Raw genomic sequence first — 19782 nt, 5'->3', positions numbered from 1 at the left:
GTTAAACCGCTTTAGCAGTTGTTTTAGCAGCGCAGATGCATCTAGCACCTTCATTATACAGCTTTTGGTGAATGTGGAAGATGCACCTCTGTACCCTGGCCTCTGACACCTGAGATTTGTGTTTTCAGCACCCGCCCTATTCCTGTGACACTGATTTGCTTAATACTCAGTTTTAAATTGTCATAACCACCCCTCCTGTTCAGGGGTGGATGGTGATGGCAAAAAATGATTAAGGGTGCTAAGAATTGTTAAGAGATCCCCCCCCCCTGCACAGACCTACAATTCCCAGCACCTATAACAGACTACGGGACGCGGGTGGCGCTGTGGGTTAAACCACAGAGCCTAGGACTTGCCGATCAGAAGGTCAGCAGTTCGAATCCCCGCGACGGGGTGAGCTCCCGTTGCTCGGTCCCTGCTCCTGCCAACCTAGCAGTGTGAAAGTACTTGAAAGTGCAAGTAGATAAATAGGTACCACTCCGGCAGGAAGGTGAACGGCGTTTCCATGCCCTGCTCTGGTTTGCCACAAGCAGCTTAGTCATGCTGGCCACATGACCCGGAAGCTGTACGCCAGCTCCCTCGGCCAATAAAGCGAGATGAGCGCCGCAACCCCAGAGTCGGCCACGACTGGACCTAATGGTCAGGGGTCCCTTTACCTTTATAACAGACTACAGTACCCAGAATTCCTTGGAGAAAGCTGTGATTGTTACACATGGTATAAGAATGTGGCATCTGTGTTATAGTAGTTATGATGCTGGGCTAGATGAAACTCTGATTGGCTCCAGCAGGGTTCTTGTTTTTGCTTTGTTTCTGGTGGGCGCTGCTAACTGTGTTTTCATTTGCTTTTCTCTAGCGGCAAGGGAGCTACCAGGCAGCCCCCCTGCCAGAGTACAACGTCCCTGCGTTAATGGAACTGGTGCGCGAGAAGGAGGAGAGGATTCTGGCTCTGGAAGCCGACATGACCAAGTGGGAGCAGAAGTACCTTGAAGAGAGCGCCATCCGGCATTTCGCCATGAACGCCGCCGCGGCAACTTCCACGGAAAAGTAGGGAAATGGCTAATGGAAGAAAGCGTCCGTCAGCATTGTTTGCGTTTGCCTTCTTAAAAAGAAGAAAATGAAAATGTACATTGGGCTCGAAACTCAAATTGGTATATAGATCAGGGTTTCCCAAACTTGGGTCTCCCAGCTGTTCTTGGACTACAACTCCCACCATCCCCAGCTACCAGGACCAGTGGTCAGGGATGATGGGAGTTGTAGTCCAACAACAGTTTGGGGAACCCTGATGTAGACAATAAGCAACTGGAACTTGCAACAAAAACTATAAAACACAACAGAAATATATTTCCCTGCTGGAAAGAATTCAGAAGGGTTTCTGGGAATTGTAACTCTGTGATGGGTAAGCTACAATGTCCAGAATACTTAGAAAGAAAGAACGTGCCTTAAAATTATAATGTTTATGCAGCCAAAAGGAGGCCTCTTTTCTGTGTTGTAGCTAGTCACAGCCTCTTCATCCCATGCCAACCACACAATGTCCATTTTCTCCTCCAACAGTCAGCCAGTATTTTGTGGCCACTTAAGCAAGCCTAGCCCTCACACCCACCTGGGGGCTTTCCCTCCTTTAAATATGCCTTGTGCTCCTGCAAACTTCTCCCGTGCCTGCTGATACCTCTTTTTTTTAATATATTTTTTATTAGTTTTTTTTAACATATCATTTTCAACAGTAATTAAACATACTTTTACATCTTATTCAAATTTTTAACTTCCATCAATCCTGTCTGAAAATTTTCCAGTCTAATCTCTCAGTATGCATTTCTTATCTTCCCTATTACATTTCAAACTCATAACCAATATCTCTATCTTTCTCTACTTTGTAACACTCCGTATATTTCTCCTTACAAAACCTCTTGTAGTCCTACTAGCGCAATTTGTTGATTTCAGTTGCTCTTCAAATAATTCATATACTTCTTCCAATCTTCTGTAAATCTCTGGTCAGAGATTTACAGAGAGGCCTGCTGATACCTCTTGTCTTGTGTGTGAGAGGCGGCATTTTAGTCACAAACGGATCCACGTCTGCCCCTGAACTTCAGAAAGAGAAGGAAAGGTTTTATAGTGAAAAACTATTCAAATAGTCTTTGAATTCTGCAGAATTCCTCTTCAGGAAGATGAGTTGGTGCTGTGGATAAAGACTTGGCTGTGGGTGTTCTCCAGTAGTGGGTGACTTTTTGGGCGGATATAGATGACCATTTGTTGTTTGTTGTTGTTTAGTTGTCTTAGTTGTGTTCGACTCTCTGTGACCCCATGCCTTGGAAACTATCACTTCCTTCTCGAAGCTTCTCCTTTTTTATGTCCGTGGAGTTTTCTTGGCAAAATACTGGAGTGGATTGCCAGTTCCTTCTCCAGGTGGATCACATTTGGTCTAAACTCTCAGCCATGACCTGTCTGTCTTGGGTGGCCCTGCATGGCATAGCAGGTGGTAAATTACTATAGTGGGCATATAGCCTCTGTGACAACAACAACAACAACAACAACAACAACAACATTTATTATTTATACCCCGCCCACTCTGGGTGGCTCACAACAGAATATTAAAAACATGATAAAACATCAAACATACAAAACTTCCCTAAACAAGGCTGCTTTCAGATGTCTTCTAAAAGTCAGGTAGTTGTTTATTTCCTTGACATCTGATGGGAGGGCGTTCCACAGGGCAAGCGCCACTACCAAGAAGGCCCTCTGCCTGGATCTTGCTGGTGAATGGTAGGTGGTATTAAGTAAATAACTAAGGCAAAATTGCATACACAAGTGTGAATTAATTAATTAATTAATTAATTTGTATGCCACCCTTCACCTGTAGATCTCAGGGTTGTTTACAATATAGGAGAAATGCACATCAAGCTGATGAATTTTTATAGGGACTGAAAAAGGAAAAAAGACTCACAAACCGATGTGGAAATGTGGAGAACAGAACATAAGTGTGGAGCTATGAAAAGATGTATTTTGACAGCTCTGCCCATCTCTAGCTCCGTGTTCAATCCCACGCCTCTACAGTTAAAAGGACCAAGAGACAGATCTCCCTCTGCCAGAGACCGCTGGAGAGCAGCTGCCAGTCAGAATAGAAAATATTGGGCTGGAGATGCAAATATTCTGACCTAGTATAAGGAATATTATTTATGGCTCCTTATCTTTTGACCAAATCAAAACTGAAGGTTCCCCCTCCCTCTCTCCCTCTCTCTGTCTTTCTCTCTCTCGTTGCCAGGGACTCCTCAGCCATTAATCACTCGCGGAACGGGAGCTACAGTGAAAGCTCCCTGGAGGTCCGCATGTGGCAGGAGGAAGAAGAGATTTTGCAAGCCAACCGACGGTGTCAGGACATGGAATACACGTAAGGAGCAGCTGTCAAGTAGCTACCGTGGAATTTACACGAGCACCCACAGCGCTGAAGCCTCTTGACGGTCTAGATATTCTGGCAGAGACACCAATTCAACCCCATCGCATTAGCCCAAGGCATGGCAGTGGGAACATAGGGGCAGGCACAGTGTGAATGCGCAGCTCGACTCTCCCTCTGACCCCATGAGCACCCAGATAAGACTCTAGTAAAAGCATGCTTTACCAAATACTGTGGAGGCCAGGTATATACATATACCGTATTTTTTGCTCTATAAGACTCACTTTTCCCCTTCTAAAAAGTAAGGGGAAATGTGTGTGTGTCTTATGGAGCGAATGCAGGCTGCGCAGCTATCCCAGAAGCCAGAACAAGAGGGATTGCTGCTTTCATTGCACAGCGATCCCTCTTGCTCTTCTGGCTTCTGAGATTCAGAATATTTTTTTTCTTGTTTTCCTCCTCCAAAAACTAGGTGCGTCTTGTGGTCTGGTGCGTCTTATAGAGTGAAAAATATGATATGTGTGTGTGTGTGTGTGTGTGTGTGTGTGTATATATATATATATTTGCTTTCGTAGATTTTCACGGGTACAGGAATGCAGGTTTTGGTGTCCTCGGGTGTCTTCCCGTGTAAAAGTTGGGGTGTCTAGGCGACGTTTCGACGAGGTCTCACTCGTCATCTTCAGGCTGGTGCTTTCGGCTTCTTGTTACTGGAACAGAGCAGGATCTCAGTGTTTGAGTTCCTATAAATACTGTTGAGGGGGTGTGGTGTATAGCCTCCAATGTTCTGGGCAGAGAGGAAGTTCCCAGGCTAGTGTGCCTTTTCTTCTTTTGTTCCTTAATTACTTGAGGGATATCTTGAGTGATTTCTTGAGTGATATCCTGAGTACCACTTAGGTGGGTCATTAGGTGTGGATTAGTTGCTAAAGTCTTTGTGTCTTGACCTCTTGAACTTTGTGAAGAGTTTTTCTGAGAAGATGGCTGTACTGCACTTAGTTGTGCTCTGGCTTGGCTTCGTGTATAGGGGCGAGCTGTGGTTTTGTGGCCTGTGTCAGCCAGATCTGTGTAGGGATTGCAGGGGGGTGCAGCATCCGGAGGTGCCACCATGGTTTGGCTACTGGATGGTGTCTGTAATTTATCTGTGGAGAGGGTCTGGGTTTGGGTCTGGTGTGGTTGATTGGTGATAGCGTTCTGTGTGCCTCTGGATCTGGTGTCAGTTTTTGTGGGGAGGGCTAATTTCCAGATGTCTGGCAAGCGGGATGTGTCGTCACGCTTGTTCATGTTGTGAGGGTGTTTCACCCGAGGACACCAAAACCTGCATATATATATATATATATATATATATTTGCTTTCGTAGATTTTCACGGGTACAGGAATGCAGGTTTTGGTGTCCTCGGGTGTCTTCCCGTGTAAAAGTTGGGGTGTCTAGGCGACGTTTCGACGAGGTCTCACTCGTCATCTTCAGGCTGGTGCTTTCGGCTTCTTGTTACTGGAACAGAGCAGGATCTCAGTGTTTGAGTTCCTATAAATACTGTTGAGGGGGTGTGGTGTATAGCCTCCAATGTTCTGGGCAGAGAGGAAGTTCCCAGGCTAGTGTGCCTTTTCTTCTTTTGTTCCTTAATTACTTGAGGGATATCTTGAGTGATTTCTTGAGTGATATCCTGAGTACCACTTAGGTGGGTCATTAGGTGTGGATTAGTTGCTAAAGTCTTTGTGTCTTGACCTCTTGAACTTTGTGAAGAGTTTTTCTGAGAAGATGGCTGTACTGCACTTAGTTGTGCTCTGGCTTGGCTTCGTGTATAGGGGCGAGCTGTGGTTTTGTGGCCTGTGTCAGCCAGATCTGTGTAGGGATTGCAGGGGGGTGCAGCATCCGGAGGTGCCACCATGGTTTGGCTACTGGATGGTGTCTGTAATTTATCTGTGGAGAGGGTCTGGGTTTGGGTCTGGTGTGGTTGATTGGTGATGGCGTTCTGTGTGCCTCTGGATCTGGTGTCATATATATATATATATATATATATATTTGTGTGTGTGTATATGAGAGATGGGTTGTGTGGGGTGTTATGGAAGGGGTTGTACCTTTGGTGGGGAACACGTCATGCTCCTTCTGGGGTAGTTTGTCCACCTTTGGTCCCCACCCTGCCTGCACTCAGCTCTCACCTGTGGCTCCCAGAAGCTGTCAGCATGCAACAGCAGCCACACCCAGCTTCCAGTGGCCGGTTAAACCAGGTGAGAGTAGCCAATGGCTCTCAAACCCTCAGTGGGTTACGGACCTCCCCTGCAAGCAAAGACAGGCTCCGGCAGATTGACCAGAGAAAACCAATAGTGGGTCCAGCAGTCAAGAAGGCAGTTACTGCAGATGATGTATAGAGGTAAGAGAGGGGAAGATGGGGCTCGGCAACCTGGGAAGTTAGCCCATCTAGGAGAAGGAAAACTCTACTGCCTTTGAGATATCTCCAGGAGAAGAAAAGGCTAAGGAGGGGGTAGGCAACCTGAGGCCTGGGGGCCGGATGCAGCCCAATCATCTCAATCCGGCCCACTGACAGTCTGGGAATCAGTGTGTTTTTACATGAGTAGAATGTGTCCTTTTATTTAAAATGCATCACTGGGTTATTTGTGGGGCATAGGAATTCCTTCATATTTTTTTTCAAAATATAGTCCGCCCCCCCTCCCCACGGTCTGAGGGACGGTGGACTGGCCCACGGCTGGAAAAGGTTGCTGACCCCTGCCCTACACCAGTCCAGAGGGGAGTCCCTAAGGCGGTTGGATGGTGCCTTGTAAGCCTCCTTCTAGCAACTCCTGGTGCCAAATGTATTGCTCTGCTTTCCTTTGGACCACATCAGTGAGGCCGAAAGGGGGCCTTGTTGTCTGGGCAGCCCAGGACTTTCAGACATGCTGCTCAGGCTTGCGCCCTGCGGAGGTCACTTAGGTGCTTCTTTTGTAGCAGTTTGAAGGTGCACTCCATTGTGTATGAAGGAGCAGTTTGAGCTCCAGACATTCTACTGTTCGGTTATTCAAAACAGTACATAGGGCATTCCTCTTACCTTATTAAGCACTTGGGAAAATTTTGCATTTTGATTCGTTTCAAATTAAAATTAGAGTTTTAATTGTGCATTCTCTGTGCTAAAGAATTTAAAGGTTCTGAACCTGGAAAGTCTGCTTTCTGCAACCTGTGAAAATTGAGCGGATTTCTGCAAATTTTAGAATGTTGCAGTCAGGTTGAATCCACAGATATTTTCCCTCTGCGATAAACACTCACTCTCAGATGCAGGAAACTAAATACACACCACGTCCATTGATGAACAGACTTTGCAAACTCCTACAGTTGCAGTTTGGGCACTTCCTTTAACAGATACCGGTACTAAAACTGACTTTGTCATACCAGCGTTGTGGGACCAGGCCACCTCCTTTCAAGCCTCTTCTCATCTCTGGAACATGTTTATCTGCATATTTTAACAGGATAAAGAACCTGCATGCCAAAATCATAGAGAAAGATGCCATGATCAAAGTGCTTCAGCAGCGGTCCAGGAAGGACCTTGGCAAAACTGATGCTTCAAGCTTGCGACCTGCTCGGTCGGTCCCGTCCATTGCTGCAGCCACTGGGACTCATTCCCACCAGACGTCCCTCACCAGCAACCAGGTGACCGAGGAGAAGAAGGAAGACAAGACTTGGAAAGGGAGCATAGGTGAGCTTTGGTGTTAGCTGGGCTCTGGCAAAGAGATTCAGCTCTCCCCATCTCTTAGTAGAACAGCTTTGGACTACAACTCCCATCAGCCCCTGCCACCTTATGTGTTGGCCCCACCCATTGCAGTCCAAAACATAGGGAGGGCACCAGGTTGGGCAAGTCTGCTTCCGCTGGTTCTTGTTGCTTTTCTGGCTGTTTGAAGGTGGATTGTTGTTGCTTTTGCCTGCTCAGTGAGTGAGTGGATGAATTCATTTGTTGTTACAAACATCATGGTCATTTCAACCATCACAAAAAAGAAATATGTGTGTGTGTAAAATTTACATACATACACCATTACAAGGCAGAATCACCCAATTCATACATACAGTATATATATCGTAAAATTCGTTGTTGCTTTTGCTTACTCTATATTGATTGGTGTTTTATTGTGTTGCAGTTTTTATGGATTTTTATGGGGACCCTGTGGCCAAAGATGCAGGGTGAAAATGACAGTATATAAAATAGCACCAAAGGAGGAGATCAGCCAATTAAAAATGCTTGATCTGTGCACTTGGTCAAACAAAAGCCCTTGACAGTTGGGGATTCACACTTTATAGCACTTTGAACTTGGGCAATAATAATAATAATAATACTGAAATATATGTGGCACACAAACACACACAATTTAAAATAAGCAATATGCATTTTTTATTCATACAAGAGCACAACAAGAGCAAGCATATGTCTTGGGTATTTGTTGAGTCAAATAATCACATTTGTTTCTATTAAGTGGCAAAGTTTAAATGCAGAACATTGTCAGTGGTGCATTCACATTTAAATTACTATTATTCTTTGCAATTGACACAAGAGTATTGGTTAGTTCAAATCCAGATCTGATGGTCAGCTCCCACATTCCACTACTTTGGGGGCCTTTTTTTCCTGCCTCCCTCCTTCAGCCTCAGGCTACCTATCTCTTTATCCCTTACTTCCCAGCTTTGTGAAAGTTCTTTGTAGCCTTCCCAGTAAAGCTGCTTATTCCCTTTCTTTCCCCGGGACACTCTTGGCCAAACTGGCAACTTACCCTTCCCTCACAGGACTTGTACTGCAAACATCCCGCCTGCTTTGTTCTCTAAGCAGTTGGAATGTTTGTGGACATTCTGTGCCACCACGCCATCTTCAGCTAGTATGTTATCAAAAAGTCACTGTGGCAAGCAGGGTACAGTACAGCTGTACGGAGCAGTCATTTCCTAGTCACTGCTTACAATTGTTCACTTTCTTCTTGTTGGTTCCATGGTATTGGCATTTTTAATCTAAATTGCTTGGATAGGAAAAACAAAATAACAGAGATGGGGCATATCTGGTGTTTTGTATTGTGTGTTGTATCTCCCCCCCCCCCTTTGTTTTAACATGCTGTGTGGTTAATTTAAACCACTTTGAGCCTTTGGGAAAATAGAGCAGAACTTTAATTAAACCAATGGGGTATTTTCCCTCTCTTGTTTCTCCTGCTCCTCTAGGATTGCTCTTAGGGAAGGAGACCCAGGACCAGTCGCCCATCCCTTTGCTGCCACCTCCACCTCCTGCCACACTGTCTTCTGGAATGTCCTCGTGGCCAGTGACTGTCTGCCACACTAAGACGGGGAGCAAAGACAGCAGCACTCAGACGGACAAAGCCTCTGAACTTTTCTGGCCAAACTCTGCCTCTTTTCCGGGCAGAGGGAAGTTGACTAACACCCCGGGGGGCAGCCCAGCCCTCAGGCACACTGCAGGCAGAGGCGTTGGAGAGAGTCCGGGTGAGTAAATTTGAACAGGAGCAGGGCAGGGAGGGTGTTTTGAACTGCAGTGTGCAGAACCTAGAATTATGAAATTCTGTCTCCAGAAAAGAAAGCTTTAAATAGACCGTTGCCTTGCCTCCGTAATAGACTGAACGAGAGATGAACTGCTGCTCAATCCAGATAAGGCTGAGGCACTGTTGGCAGGAGGTTCCCTAGACCGGATGGCTGGGAGGTTGCCTGCTCTTGGTGGGGTTATGTTCCCTCTGAAGGAGCGGGCATCTAGCTTGGGGGGTACTTCTGGACCCTTTGCTGTTGCTTGAGGCTCAGGTGGCCTTGGTGGCCCAGAGTGCCTTTTCTCAGCTTCAGCTGGTGGCCCTATCTGGACAAAGATAGCCTAACTTCTGTTGTCTATGCTCTGGTACCTCGAGGTTAGGTTACTGGAACACATTACACAGTGGTACCTCTGGATACGAACAGGATCCATTCCAGAGCCCCGTTCGCATCCTGAAACGAATAGAACCCGCGTCTGAGTGTGCATGAGTTGCGATTCACCGCTTCTGTGAATGCGCGTGATGTCATTTTGACCGTCTGCGCATGGGCGAGCAGTGAAACCCGGAACTTCACTTGATGCAGAATTCAGTGACCAGGTTGCTCACCAGAGCAAGATAGCTTGAGCACGTCCAAACCAATCCTGATCCGACTGCCCTGGCTGCCTATCAGTTCCCAGGCCCAATTCAAAGTGCTGGTTTTGACCTATAAAGCCTTAAATGGCCAAGGACCACAATACCTCAAGGACCACCTTTCCCCATACGAACCGACCAGGACCCTCCAATTATCTGAGGCTCTGGTGTACTTCCTCCGCCAGAGATCTGTGTTTTTTTGTTTAGGATTGCGCATCAGTTCTAAAGGAGCAAGTTATTGCTCCCCCTGCAGGCAGCACCTTAAATCTGATGTACAGCATCACAGAGTGCTGTATCCAACCCCCAAAATATCTCAGATTAACTCCAGGAGACCGTCGCTTACCTCTGAAGGTCAAACTGCATGTTGCATTATATAAATTCCATTATTCTTCTCCCCCCCCCCCATTTATTTTTATGCAGAGCAGCTGTAGGTGGATGCAAGGTTGAGTGGGTGTCTGGCAGGGGAAGAGAATCTGCTGCACCCTTTCACTGCCGGCTGGTTTGCTTGCTTAGAATTGCTCCAAAAGCATTTGCTTTCCCATATCTGGGGGACGGGGGTGAGACACATGGTTCCCATATTTCCCCCCATGGAAAGCAGCACAGTTTTAAGCAATCAGCAGCCAGCTGGTAGGAAGGAAACGGTTAAGTAGACTCTCCCCGCCCCCAACTTCCCTTCTTCCGCTATCAGTTTTCACTTTAAGTTTGATGCCACTCATAGTGTTTTTGCAAGTCTCCCCCACGCTGTGCACTTAAAATGCTTTTATACCACTTTGACCAAAGAGTCCTGGGAACTGTAGTTTGTTAAGGGTGTTGAGAATTGTCAGGTGACCCCCCCCACAGAACTACACTTCCCAGCACCCTCGTCAAACTACAGTTCCCAGGATTCTTAGGAGGAAGCCATGATTCTTAGAGTGGAGTAAGAGTACAGTGGTACCTCGGGTTACGTACTTAATTCGTTCTGGAGGTCTGTTCTTAACCTGAAACTATTCTTAACCTGAAGCACCACTTTAGCTAATGGGGCCTCCTGCTGCTGCTGCGCCGCCGGAGCACGATTTCTGTTCTCATCCTGAAGCAAAGTTCTTAACCTGAAGCACTACAGGTAGCTACAGTGGTACCTCGGGTTAAGTACTTAATTCGTTCCGGAGGTCTGTACTTAACCTGAAACTATTCTTAACCTGAAGCACCACTTTAGCTAATGGGGCCTCCTGCTGCCGCCATGCGATTTCTGTTCTCATCCTGAAGCAAAGTTCTTAACCCGAGGTACTATTTCTGGGTTAGCTGAGTCTGTAACCTGAAGCGTATGTAACCTGAAGCATATGTAACCCGAGGTACCACTGTACTTTAAATTTGGTGACCAAGCCACACCCAAACAATTGGGAATTGTGGTAACGCAGGTGGCACTGTGGGTTAAAGCCTCAGCGCCTAGGACTTGCCGATCGAAAGGTCGGCGGTTCGAATCCCTGCGGCGGGGTGCGCTCCCGCTGCTCGGTCCCAGCGCCTGCCAACCTAGCAGTTCGAAAGCACCTCCAGGTGCAAGTAGATAAATAGGGACCGCTTACCAGCGGGAAGGTAAACGGCGTTTCCGTGTGCGGCTCTGGCTCGCCAGAGCAGCGATGTCACGCTGGCCACGTGACCCGGAAGTGTCTCCGGACAGCGCTGGCCCCTGGCCTCTTAAGTGAGATGGGCGCACAACCCCAGAGTCTGGCAAGACTGGCCCGTATGGGCAGGGGTACCTTTACCTTTACCTTTAATGTGCACTTTGGCCCCAAGATCAACTTTCAAACCCTCTTCACTGTTTCTCCGCAGAGAACTCTCCCAGCCATGGCAAGCTACCGGACAGCAGCAAAGGCGGCAGGGTCAGCAGCCTGCTTCACAAACCTGAATTCCCAGATCCAGACATGATGGAAGTCCTTATCTGAAGCTACAGTTCTCAGGTGCTGCCGTTTCCCCTGCTGGTACACATAGCTCCCTGGAGGAGGGTGCTGCCGTCGTTGGCACTGTTGCTGCTGCTGCCATGCAAAACTCGAGAGCTCTGGAGAATGGTACAAAACCGGACCAAAGAAGTTTAGATCTAGACGGCAAACGAGACTTTTTAACAAAGCACAGAGCATGTGAGACGTTGGAGATGGGACATTTGGGATGCCTGCTACGTACAATCATTAAAAAAAAATACATTGGCCATCGAGATGTGGATTTGAAAGAGCGACGGCAAAAGGAAGACATGGGCAACTGCATTTTCTGTCGGGGTCGGGGGTAAGGAACTTTGAAGGCACGGCCAGCATGCCGAGGACAATTCTGCAACCACCAAGTTAGTGGTGGTTGCTTTTTAAATCACCTGCTAGCTAACCAGAGCAGCCACATTCCCTCTGTGAAATGTTTTGTGCAACGTGCACCCCTGGGACGAGGGAGCAGGACTTCCCTGTATTTAGACATCATTCCACTGCCTTCTTCCTGCTGCTTTTGTTTTCATCTCCCTCCTACCCACCTTTATAGAGAGAGAGACATGGTTAAAAACAGGGTGCGGAACAACGTGCCCTTCTGATAAATTTTCGCAACTCTTTGCCTCTATTTAATATTTATTGAGCAACGACAGCATGCGGTTGCCAGCACAGAAGCAGCAGGATCCTTCCTTGCTAAGAGGGCTTAGAACATGGGTAGCTGATGGGGGTGGCTCTCCAGATGTGCTTGGATTAGAGCTCCCTTTCGCCCCAGCTGAGAGCCAGGAGTGAGCTGTAGCCCTGTAACATCTGGAGAGCACAACGTTGGCTGTCACTGGCTTCAAATCTAATGTTATCTCACACATTACAGGTGAGACTTAGTTACCTCTTTCCAGTAGTAGTAGTAATAATAATTTTATTATTTATACCCCACCCCTCTGACTGGGTTTCACCAGCCACTCTGGGCGGCTGGGTTATTCTGCTGGGGCAAGAAACCTACCAGCCAAACAAAAATAGTCATTAAAAAGCACCTTAAAACCTGATTTGTGGTCTCATAAACTTTCATGGGCTTAGAGTTTCGAGCAGGGGATGTTCCCAGCTCTTCCTGGAGATATTGAGGAATTGACCTTGAGAACTTTCTGCTTTATCGCTGAACTATGGCTCTCCCTTGTCAAATACAGGCATGGAATCCTATGTAACAACAGCATAGGAAGCTGCCTAGATGTCTGGGTGGTTTCAAGTAGATCAGCAAGGATTTTTCATTCCTGCTTGTTTAAGAACGGCATCAGAAAATGCCCCTTCCCCCATTATACTGCTGAAATTAAGAAAACTGGGCGAGGGGGAGTAAGAGGTAACCAGCAGAATGTGCTCGGGGTGTGTGAGTTCAGTTCTCAGAACAGAATTCCCAGACTCAGAAACCTTTAAGTGTAAATGTACGCCTTTTGCACCAATTGCGGTTGGCGGTTCTCAGGATTCTTGTATAAAAACAAAGTCAGTCCCACAGTCCTGAGGTCTGCCCACTGCTGCTATAAACAGGTTCGTTTCAGTGTCCCTTTTCCTAGGTTTTCTGCTAGTTTTCCAAAACTGTTCAGTGTGTGGCCGTGCATGTTTTGCGTGGGCTATAAGCTTTGCTCTTCCGTCTCGTGCAGGTTCTGTGAAAATGCTGAGCTGTTTAGCAGTGCTTTGTGTATTAAACCAACCACCAAGCTCTTAACCCTAACTCTTAGAGATTCAAACAGTGGCATGCCATCTGCTTTTTGCATTTATGCCAACCAGCAAGGGTGACTCCAGGAAGCCACCCAGGTTGCCCTGTTGTCTTTGTTGAAAGGCCAAGTGGAAACTGAGCATAATACATACTCTTCCCATGTGTGATTCCTGGCAAATGGAGGGTACAGCAAAAGCCATCATGATTAGTAACCACTGACAGACTTGTCTTCACACACATGCCTCAAGGAGACCTAGACAAGCTTAGCCTCCTATGTCATACATGCTTGGCTCAGCAACACTTAGCAAATGGGATCCAAACGTACGTTTCACTTGGTTCCTAAAATCAGTGGGACATCAGTGGGACAACTTTCCACATTGGATTTCAATGGGACCCGAAGTTCAGCTAACTATAATCTGGATCCAGCCTGTTACGTTTTTGCATTTTCACACAGGAATGCTATGGATTTATACTTGGCCAACAGGGTTTTGTGTGCCATTGTTGGTCTGGGGAGGTGGCTGGGCATGTGCGTTTGCACCCGCGTCATTAGGGAATAGGGATAGGGAATGAACACCCCTGTCCCCACCATGCCATGCCAATAGGGATTGCATTGGGTGTCTTTAGTTTTTTTCCCATTGATCAGTTGCTGCTGTGCTGTACTCTTTTTTCTGAATGAACAATTCAGTAAGCTTCTGCACAGTGCTAGCAACTATTTGTTCCAAGAAAAGTCTCCGTATTAACACCCAATTCGTACCTCTTGATGAGGCGTTATGCGCAAATAAGCCTCCCAGAGTTTGTAGAGGCTGTCAGCCCTCAAAATAACTGTAAACAGCAGCACCTTGAAATTCCACACACACTTCTCCTTGCCCGACCCTTCAGACAAGGAGAGAGCCTTGCTGCGTTTTGCTAGAAAGAAATCAAGGGCTTTCCTTGTTCCCTCTAGCACAGGGATGAAGAACCTGTGACCTTTCAGATGTTCTTCGACTCCAACTCCCATTGGCCCTAGCCAACGGAGCCAATGTTTTGGTATGATGGGACTTATTGTTCTTCAACATCCGAAGGGTTACAGGCTCCCTATCCATGCATGGTGCTGCATTCCACAAGAGTGAACAGGCAGCACCAGGGACTCTGTTTTGCATGGGTAGGGCATGGGGAGAACTGGAAAGGCATGGCTGGCTGGCAGTTTGGTGGTGCTACTACAGTCACTTGGAGGCTACTTCAGCTTCTCATTATTACGGAGCAAACGCAGGAACCAGGGCTCTATGTGACATAGTTTGCTTGTTGTGCTGGTCCCGAGGTGCAGTTTCTCCTGTATATCTATATCAATGTGCCTTTGTACTTGTAGCATTCAGTTAAGCACCACTTACAACAACACCCCAAGGGTAAATTTACAGTGTCAATGATGCTTGCGTTTGGCAGGCAACTTTCTGCAGACGAACTCCGTATATACCGTATTTTTTGCACCATAACACTCACTTTTTTCCTCCTAGAAAGTAAGGGGAAATGTCTGTGCGTGTTATGGAAGGAATGCCTATGGGTGGCATGCCTACAGATTTTCCTCCTCTAAAAACTATGTGCGTGTTATGGTCGGGTGCGTGTTATAGAGCGAAAAATACGGTATTTGAAAATTTACAGCCCAAAGGATCAGGAAAGTCCATGCTTGCTTCTCTAGTTGTGCTTGATGTTTTAATGCAAAAGAGAGAGGTTTCTCTAGAGCACCCTAAGTTAGAGCAGAGTGTATGTGGAATACTGCTGTTACGACTAAAGTGGTGGCTTAACCTTTAGCAAAAACGCTTCTGCCCCTCCTCGAACACCTTGGCTTGTGTGTTACAGTATTGTGCTGTGTGACACTTGTGTTGTATTAATATTACAGGTAAACGGGTTGTAAGATAATGTCAGATCGCTTTCCTCCCCCTTCCCCCAGTTGTCCTTCTGTTGTACAGAATGGCTGGTGTAGAGCATCGTTCAGCTGGAGTGTTTTTTGTACATACATGGGGCAGGGAGGAATCAAGGAGCTTATACACCTCCCACGAGAAATACTGATGGCCTTGGGCCTGCCAAAGATTTTTCTCCTCTGCTGCTTAAATTTGTGCCTTAATATTGTATATAATAAACGTATACAGTGGTGCGCCCCCTTTGACTTTTTGGATTTAAATGGGTTGGAGGGAAGCATATTGTCTTGTTTCAGGGCAGTTGGCAGGAGCTGGTCAGCAAGAACACACACTGTTGTCAGTGAAATCAACTCTCTCTCTTCAAAGATACGAAACAGCTCAGGAGGCCAAGCCTAGCGAGCCCAGCAACTCTGCCCTAAGGTGTCAGTTGTGAAGACTGAAGGTCCCTGAGTTTCCTCCTCTTTTGGGTCCTTCCCAAGGGAGACTCCATCGCTGTGCCTGTCTTTGCTTCTCCCTCTTCATGTCTCTTCTGGTCCTGGGAGAACAGGAGGAAGGAGATCTGGTCACAGCAGGAGGAGGAGACCCTCTGGACTCTTCAGCAGCCTGCCTCATCTCTGCCTCTTGGCCCCCCTCCTCTCTAGCCTCCACTTCTGGACTGCTCCTTCCACAGTCTCTTCCTGCTCACTAAACCCTGTTACCCCTTCTGACACCTCCTCTTCCCAGTCTGCTCTCTCTTCTTCCTCTGACCATTCATCATCGTCCCACCACCAATCCCCTGGCTCTGAGCCTTCTTCCCTTGGGGTTTCCCCAGCTAGTGCCTCCCACCACTCCTTGGCACCCAGCCAGTGTGCGTCCCATCTTGATGCTTTCTTCTCATTGTTCTCCAAGTCAAGAGTTTGAAGTGTGAGCCGAGAAATCCTCAAGTACGAAACCTTATCTCACCACTTCCGCGAACTCACTTGTGGGCCTAAGCAGGTAGCTTCTGGGTGGAAGTTGCTGTTTCCTGATTATCACATTCCTGCCCACACATCCAGCTTCCATTGCTGTTGGCCACCCTACCAGTGGTTCCATGACAAAAACCTACATTAACAGCATCGAAGTGACCTCCCCCAGGGCACAAGCCTCAGCAGTGTGTATGAAGGTCCTGGGCTTCCCAGACAACAAGACCCCACTCTTGGCCTTGCTGATGTGGTCCAAAGGAAAGCAGAGCAATGCATTTGGCACCAGCTTGGCTGCAGGAGTTGCCAGAAGTAGGTGTACAAGGTTCCATCCAAGTCCACTCTGGATTTGTGTACGGTTTACTCCTGAACCTTTTCTTCTCCCAAAGATGTCCTCAAAGGCAGCCAAGGTTTAGGATTTTCCTTCTAGATGGGCTACATTCCCAGGTTGACGAGATCCACCTGCCCCTCATGTCCCTCTACAGCAGCCTTTCTCAACCTGTGGGTCCCCAGATGTTGAACTACAACTCCCATCACCCCTAGCTAGCAAGGCCGGAGCTCAGGGATGATGGGAGTTGTAGTCCAACAACATCTGGGGACCCACAAGTTGAGAACCGCTGCTCTACAGCATGTGCAGAAACCGCCTTCTTGACCGCTGGACCCATTACTGGTCTTCATCTGCTTTATCTACCGGAGCCTGTCTTTGCATGCAGGGAAAGTTCTTAATTCAATGAGCATTTCAGACCCATCAGCTACCCTCACCGGGTTAGCCAGCCAGTTGAAGCTGTTTCCCAGAGTGTGGCCGCTGTCACATGCTGATGGCTTCTAGGAGTCACAGGTGAGAGCTGAGTGCAAGGTGAGGACCAAAGGTGGGCAATTTACTACAGAAGGAACACAACGTATCCCCCACCAGAGGTCTTGCCCCTTGCCTAACACCTCATATATCCTGGTGGTATGAGCTGTTCAACAGCAGAGCAGACTTTGTGGCAGAGTCTGTTAAGAGTTTTTTAAGCAGAGCCTAGGTGGCCATCTTACTGTGACTAAAAATGTAATTAAGCTGGGTGGAGGTGAGAAACATGATAAATAAAATGGATTTAGCAACTGGCTATTGCATGCTCCTAAATGAATCAGAAAAATGTTGGCGCTAAGCCAGGAGGACATCTTCTTTGTAAGGCATGGCAACCCACAGAGCACATTTTTCCAATGGCCCTGCAACATTCTTTCCTGGCAGTTCTGCACCTGTTGGGTCCAACTCCTCCCCCTTCCTTCCTCTTCCACTATTTTTCAGAGGGAACATTTGTCAGCAGGATGCCACAAATACCAGCAGTGATGTTGGCATTGCTGTATGAATCGCGAGGAGGGCACAGCAGACTGATCCTCCACGCTCCATAGTCCAGCTGCTTTTTCTGAGGTACATCCACTGCATGGAACTTATAGCCCTCAAGTGCTTGGCCGAAAAATAAAACCGGCAATGATCCTTCAGAGTGAACAAATCTTGCATATATTACTTTTTAAATGTACGGTACCCTACCGCAATATTCAAGTCCAGTATGAGGTTTCCAGTCAATAAGCAAAATTCCCTCCTCACTTCCTCCTTCTTTGCCCTGTCCCCACAGAGAAAGTATTTAAAAGAGCACCAAATACTAATATATATATATTTAATCAACCACTTAATGAGCCTTCCTCAGGCTATAGGACCTGAGTTTGATGCACAGCTGTTTAGTGGTATTACTAAATTCAGCTTCAACCAGGAGTATCCTTATGGATTTTGTATGATTATTGGGCTGCTTAGTACACCATTTTTCCAAACTGTAGTCATCAGCTGTTTTGTTGTTGTTGTTGTTTTTGTTTTGACTACAACGTCCATCATTCTTGATCACTGGTCCTGCTAGCTAGGGATGATGGGAGTTGTAGTCCAAAAACAACTTGAGACCCAAGTTTGGGACACCCTTCCGTAGTTCACTGCTGGTTCTGTTTCCAGACAGGAAGGATGGGGAATCTGTGGTTCTCCAGATGTTGAAATTTTTAAGCATTTGGCTCCTCCTCCAAGAATCCTGGGAACTGTAGTTTACTGTAGAGCTATAATTTTTGGGAAAATAAGCAAGGGGTCCTCCCAAAAAGAGTGAGCTTTGTGACAAGCTGTGAAAGAAAAGAGAGAGATGGCTCCATGCAGGCATTCGCAGAAGGGCAGAAACCTTACGCTGTCTTACGCAGACCCCACTTCATTTCAGCTAACAGCGGTTCTCAACCTGTGGGTCCCCAGATGTTGTTGGACTACAACTCCCATCATCCCTAAGCTCTGGCCTTGCTAGCTAGGGGTGATGGGAGTTGTAGTTCAACAACATCTGGGGACCCATAGGTTGAGAAAGGCTGAGTTAGGAGCACGTGGGTGACAGTCCTGGTGGATATGGGGCCCTTGGTCGCCCTCCAGTAGACGAGAAGAGGACGTTCATGTTACAAAAGCTAGGCAGCTGAAGGCAAAAGAATAAAAATGAGACTGACAGGTTGGCGAAAGGGGAAGAATAAGCTGAGGTAAATCAGCGCACACTCACAGAGACACGCGGCACAAAAGAATTCAAGGCTATAAATAAAAGCCCAGTATTATGTTGCCATAGAAACGAAATATGAAAGAACAAGGAGATGAAGAAAACAAGTAAGTGGAAGGGACTCCGTGTCCCCTATGCTGGTGAGCACTTCAGATGGCCATTTATGACTCCCCAGAGATGAAAATGCATGTGTGTGTGCGTGTGTGTCCTTCCTAGATTTGTTCTGGGTTTTCCATCGACACCAACGTGAGCTCCATGTTGGAAGAAAGGCAGGATATAAATCCGGGAACTGAGGGAAATCTGGCACCCACAAACCCTGGCACCCACCACGCATGACAAGATATAGGATAACTAGCGGTTAGCTTTCAAAACAGTCAAGGCTCAAGCCTGCAAGGCAACGTGTGTCTGAATGATGTCAAGAACAATTGAGGGAGAAACTCATTTGTGAAAAACTGCATGTGTGAATTTGGAATCACTGTGAGGGATGCCGACATGTGGACGAGAGACGGTTAGCAGGGTGTGAATGGAGGAGAGATTCAGAGAAGGATTTTTTTTACTGAAAACAAAAAGCGTATAAAATGAGAGTATGAAATAACATTCATTTTTAAGTAAACATGCAAGGTGTCAAGGGGCTTCGGTTAGGAAACCAGAAATACTACTGATCCTTGCACACCAACCCTTTCCCACGGTACTTCACCCTTTCACACAACGTTATTCTGGCCTTCAGATGAAATCTTTTTTGAAAAATGGCTTTTTTACAAAAGCACGATAAATGACTCTTGAGTGAAGCTAATGTTTGTTTGGGCCCCAGATCAACTGTGCTTTATGAGAATCATGTGTTTGGAACAAACTTGAGAAAGATTAACTCAACTGTCTACTCAGCAAAGAAATTACCTCAGTAGGAGACACACACACCAGATGTCACTCATCTGAAATTTATCTTTGACCCCACACCCCAGTCTTCAGCTGTGAGAAAATAAGACAAACTCAAGCGGCCTGAATTGAAGTGTATCATCTCCCTGTTCCCTCCAGGACAGCGGTTGCCTGACCCACTGACCCTCAAGATGTTCTTGAACCACAAATCCCATCATCCCTGACCACTGGCGCTTCTGGCAGAGGCTGGTGCGAGTTGTAATTTGACAACATCTGGAGGGCCACAGGTTAGCTACTCCTGCTCTAAAACAATTTTTGTCCACCCTGTTCGCTTATTTCATGGCTTTCTTCCAAGATCTCCAGGAGCGAAACCAGATTAGCTCACTTTATATTCGCAACTC

The 19782-nt window shown here is 46.9% G+C and overlaps 1 protein-coding gene across 7 annotated transcripts in view; it reads left to right on the top strand.

Moving 5' to 3' along the window:
• Positions 1 to 12976, top strand: part of AMOTL1 (angiomotin like 1) — a 78968-nt gene extending 65992 nt beyond the window's left edge. For all 7 annotated transcript variants that reach the window (XM_081909618.1, XM_081909619.1, XM_081909622.1 and 4 more), the window contains 5 exons: positions 851 to 1041; positions 3254 to 3379; positions 6833 to 7059; positions 8553 to 8828; positions 11297 to 12976. In XM_081909618.1, coding sequence (XP_081765744.1) covers positions 851 to 1041; positions 3254 to 3379; positions 6833 to 7059; positions 8553 to 8828; positions 11297 to 11409 — 933 coding nt within the window. In that variant the 3' untranslated portion in view covers positions 11410 to 12976. The remainder of the gene's footprint in view (positions 1 to 850; positions 1042 to 3253; positions 3380 to 6832; positions 7060 to 8552; positions 8829 to 11296) is intronic.
• The last annotated feature ends 6806 nt before the right edge of the window (positions 12977 to 19782 follow it).

Source organism: Podarcis melisellensis, assembly GCF_964234715.1.
Source record: "Podarcis melisellensis genome assembly, chromosome: 4".
NCBI lineage: Eukaryota > Metazoa > Chordata > Lepidosauria > Squamata > Lacertidae > Podarcis > Podarcis melisellensis.
Note: the sequence above shows the minus strand (reverse complement) of the source record. Positions and strands in the feature narration are given on the sequence as shown.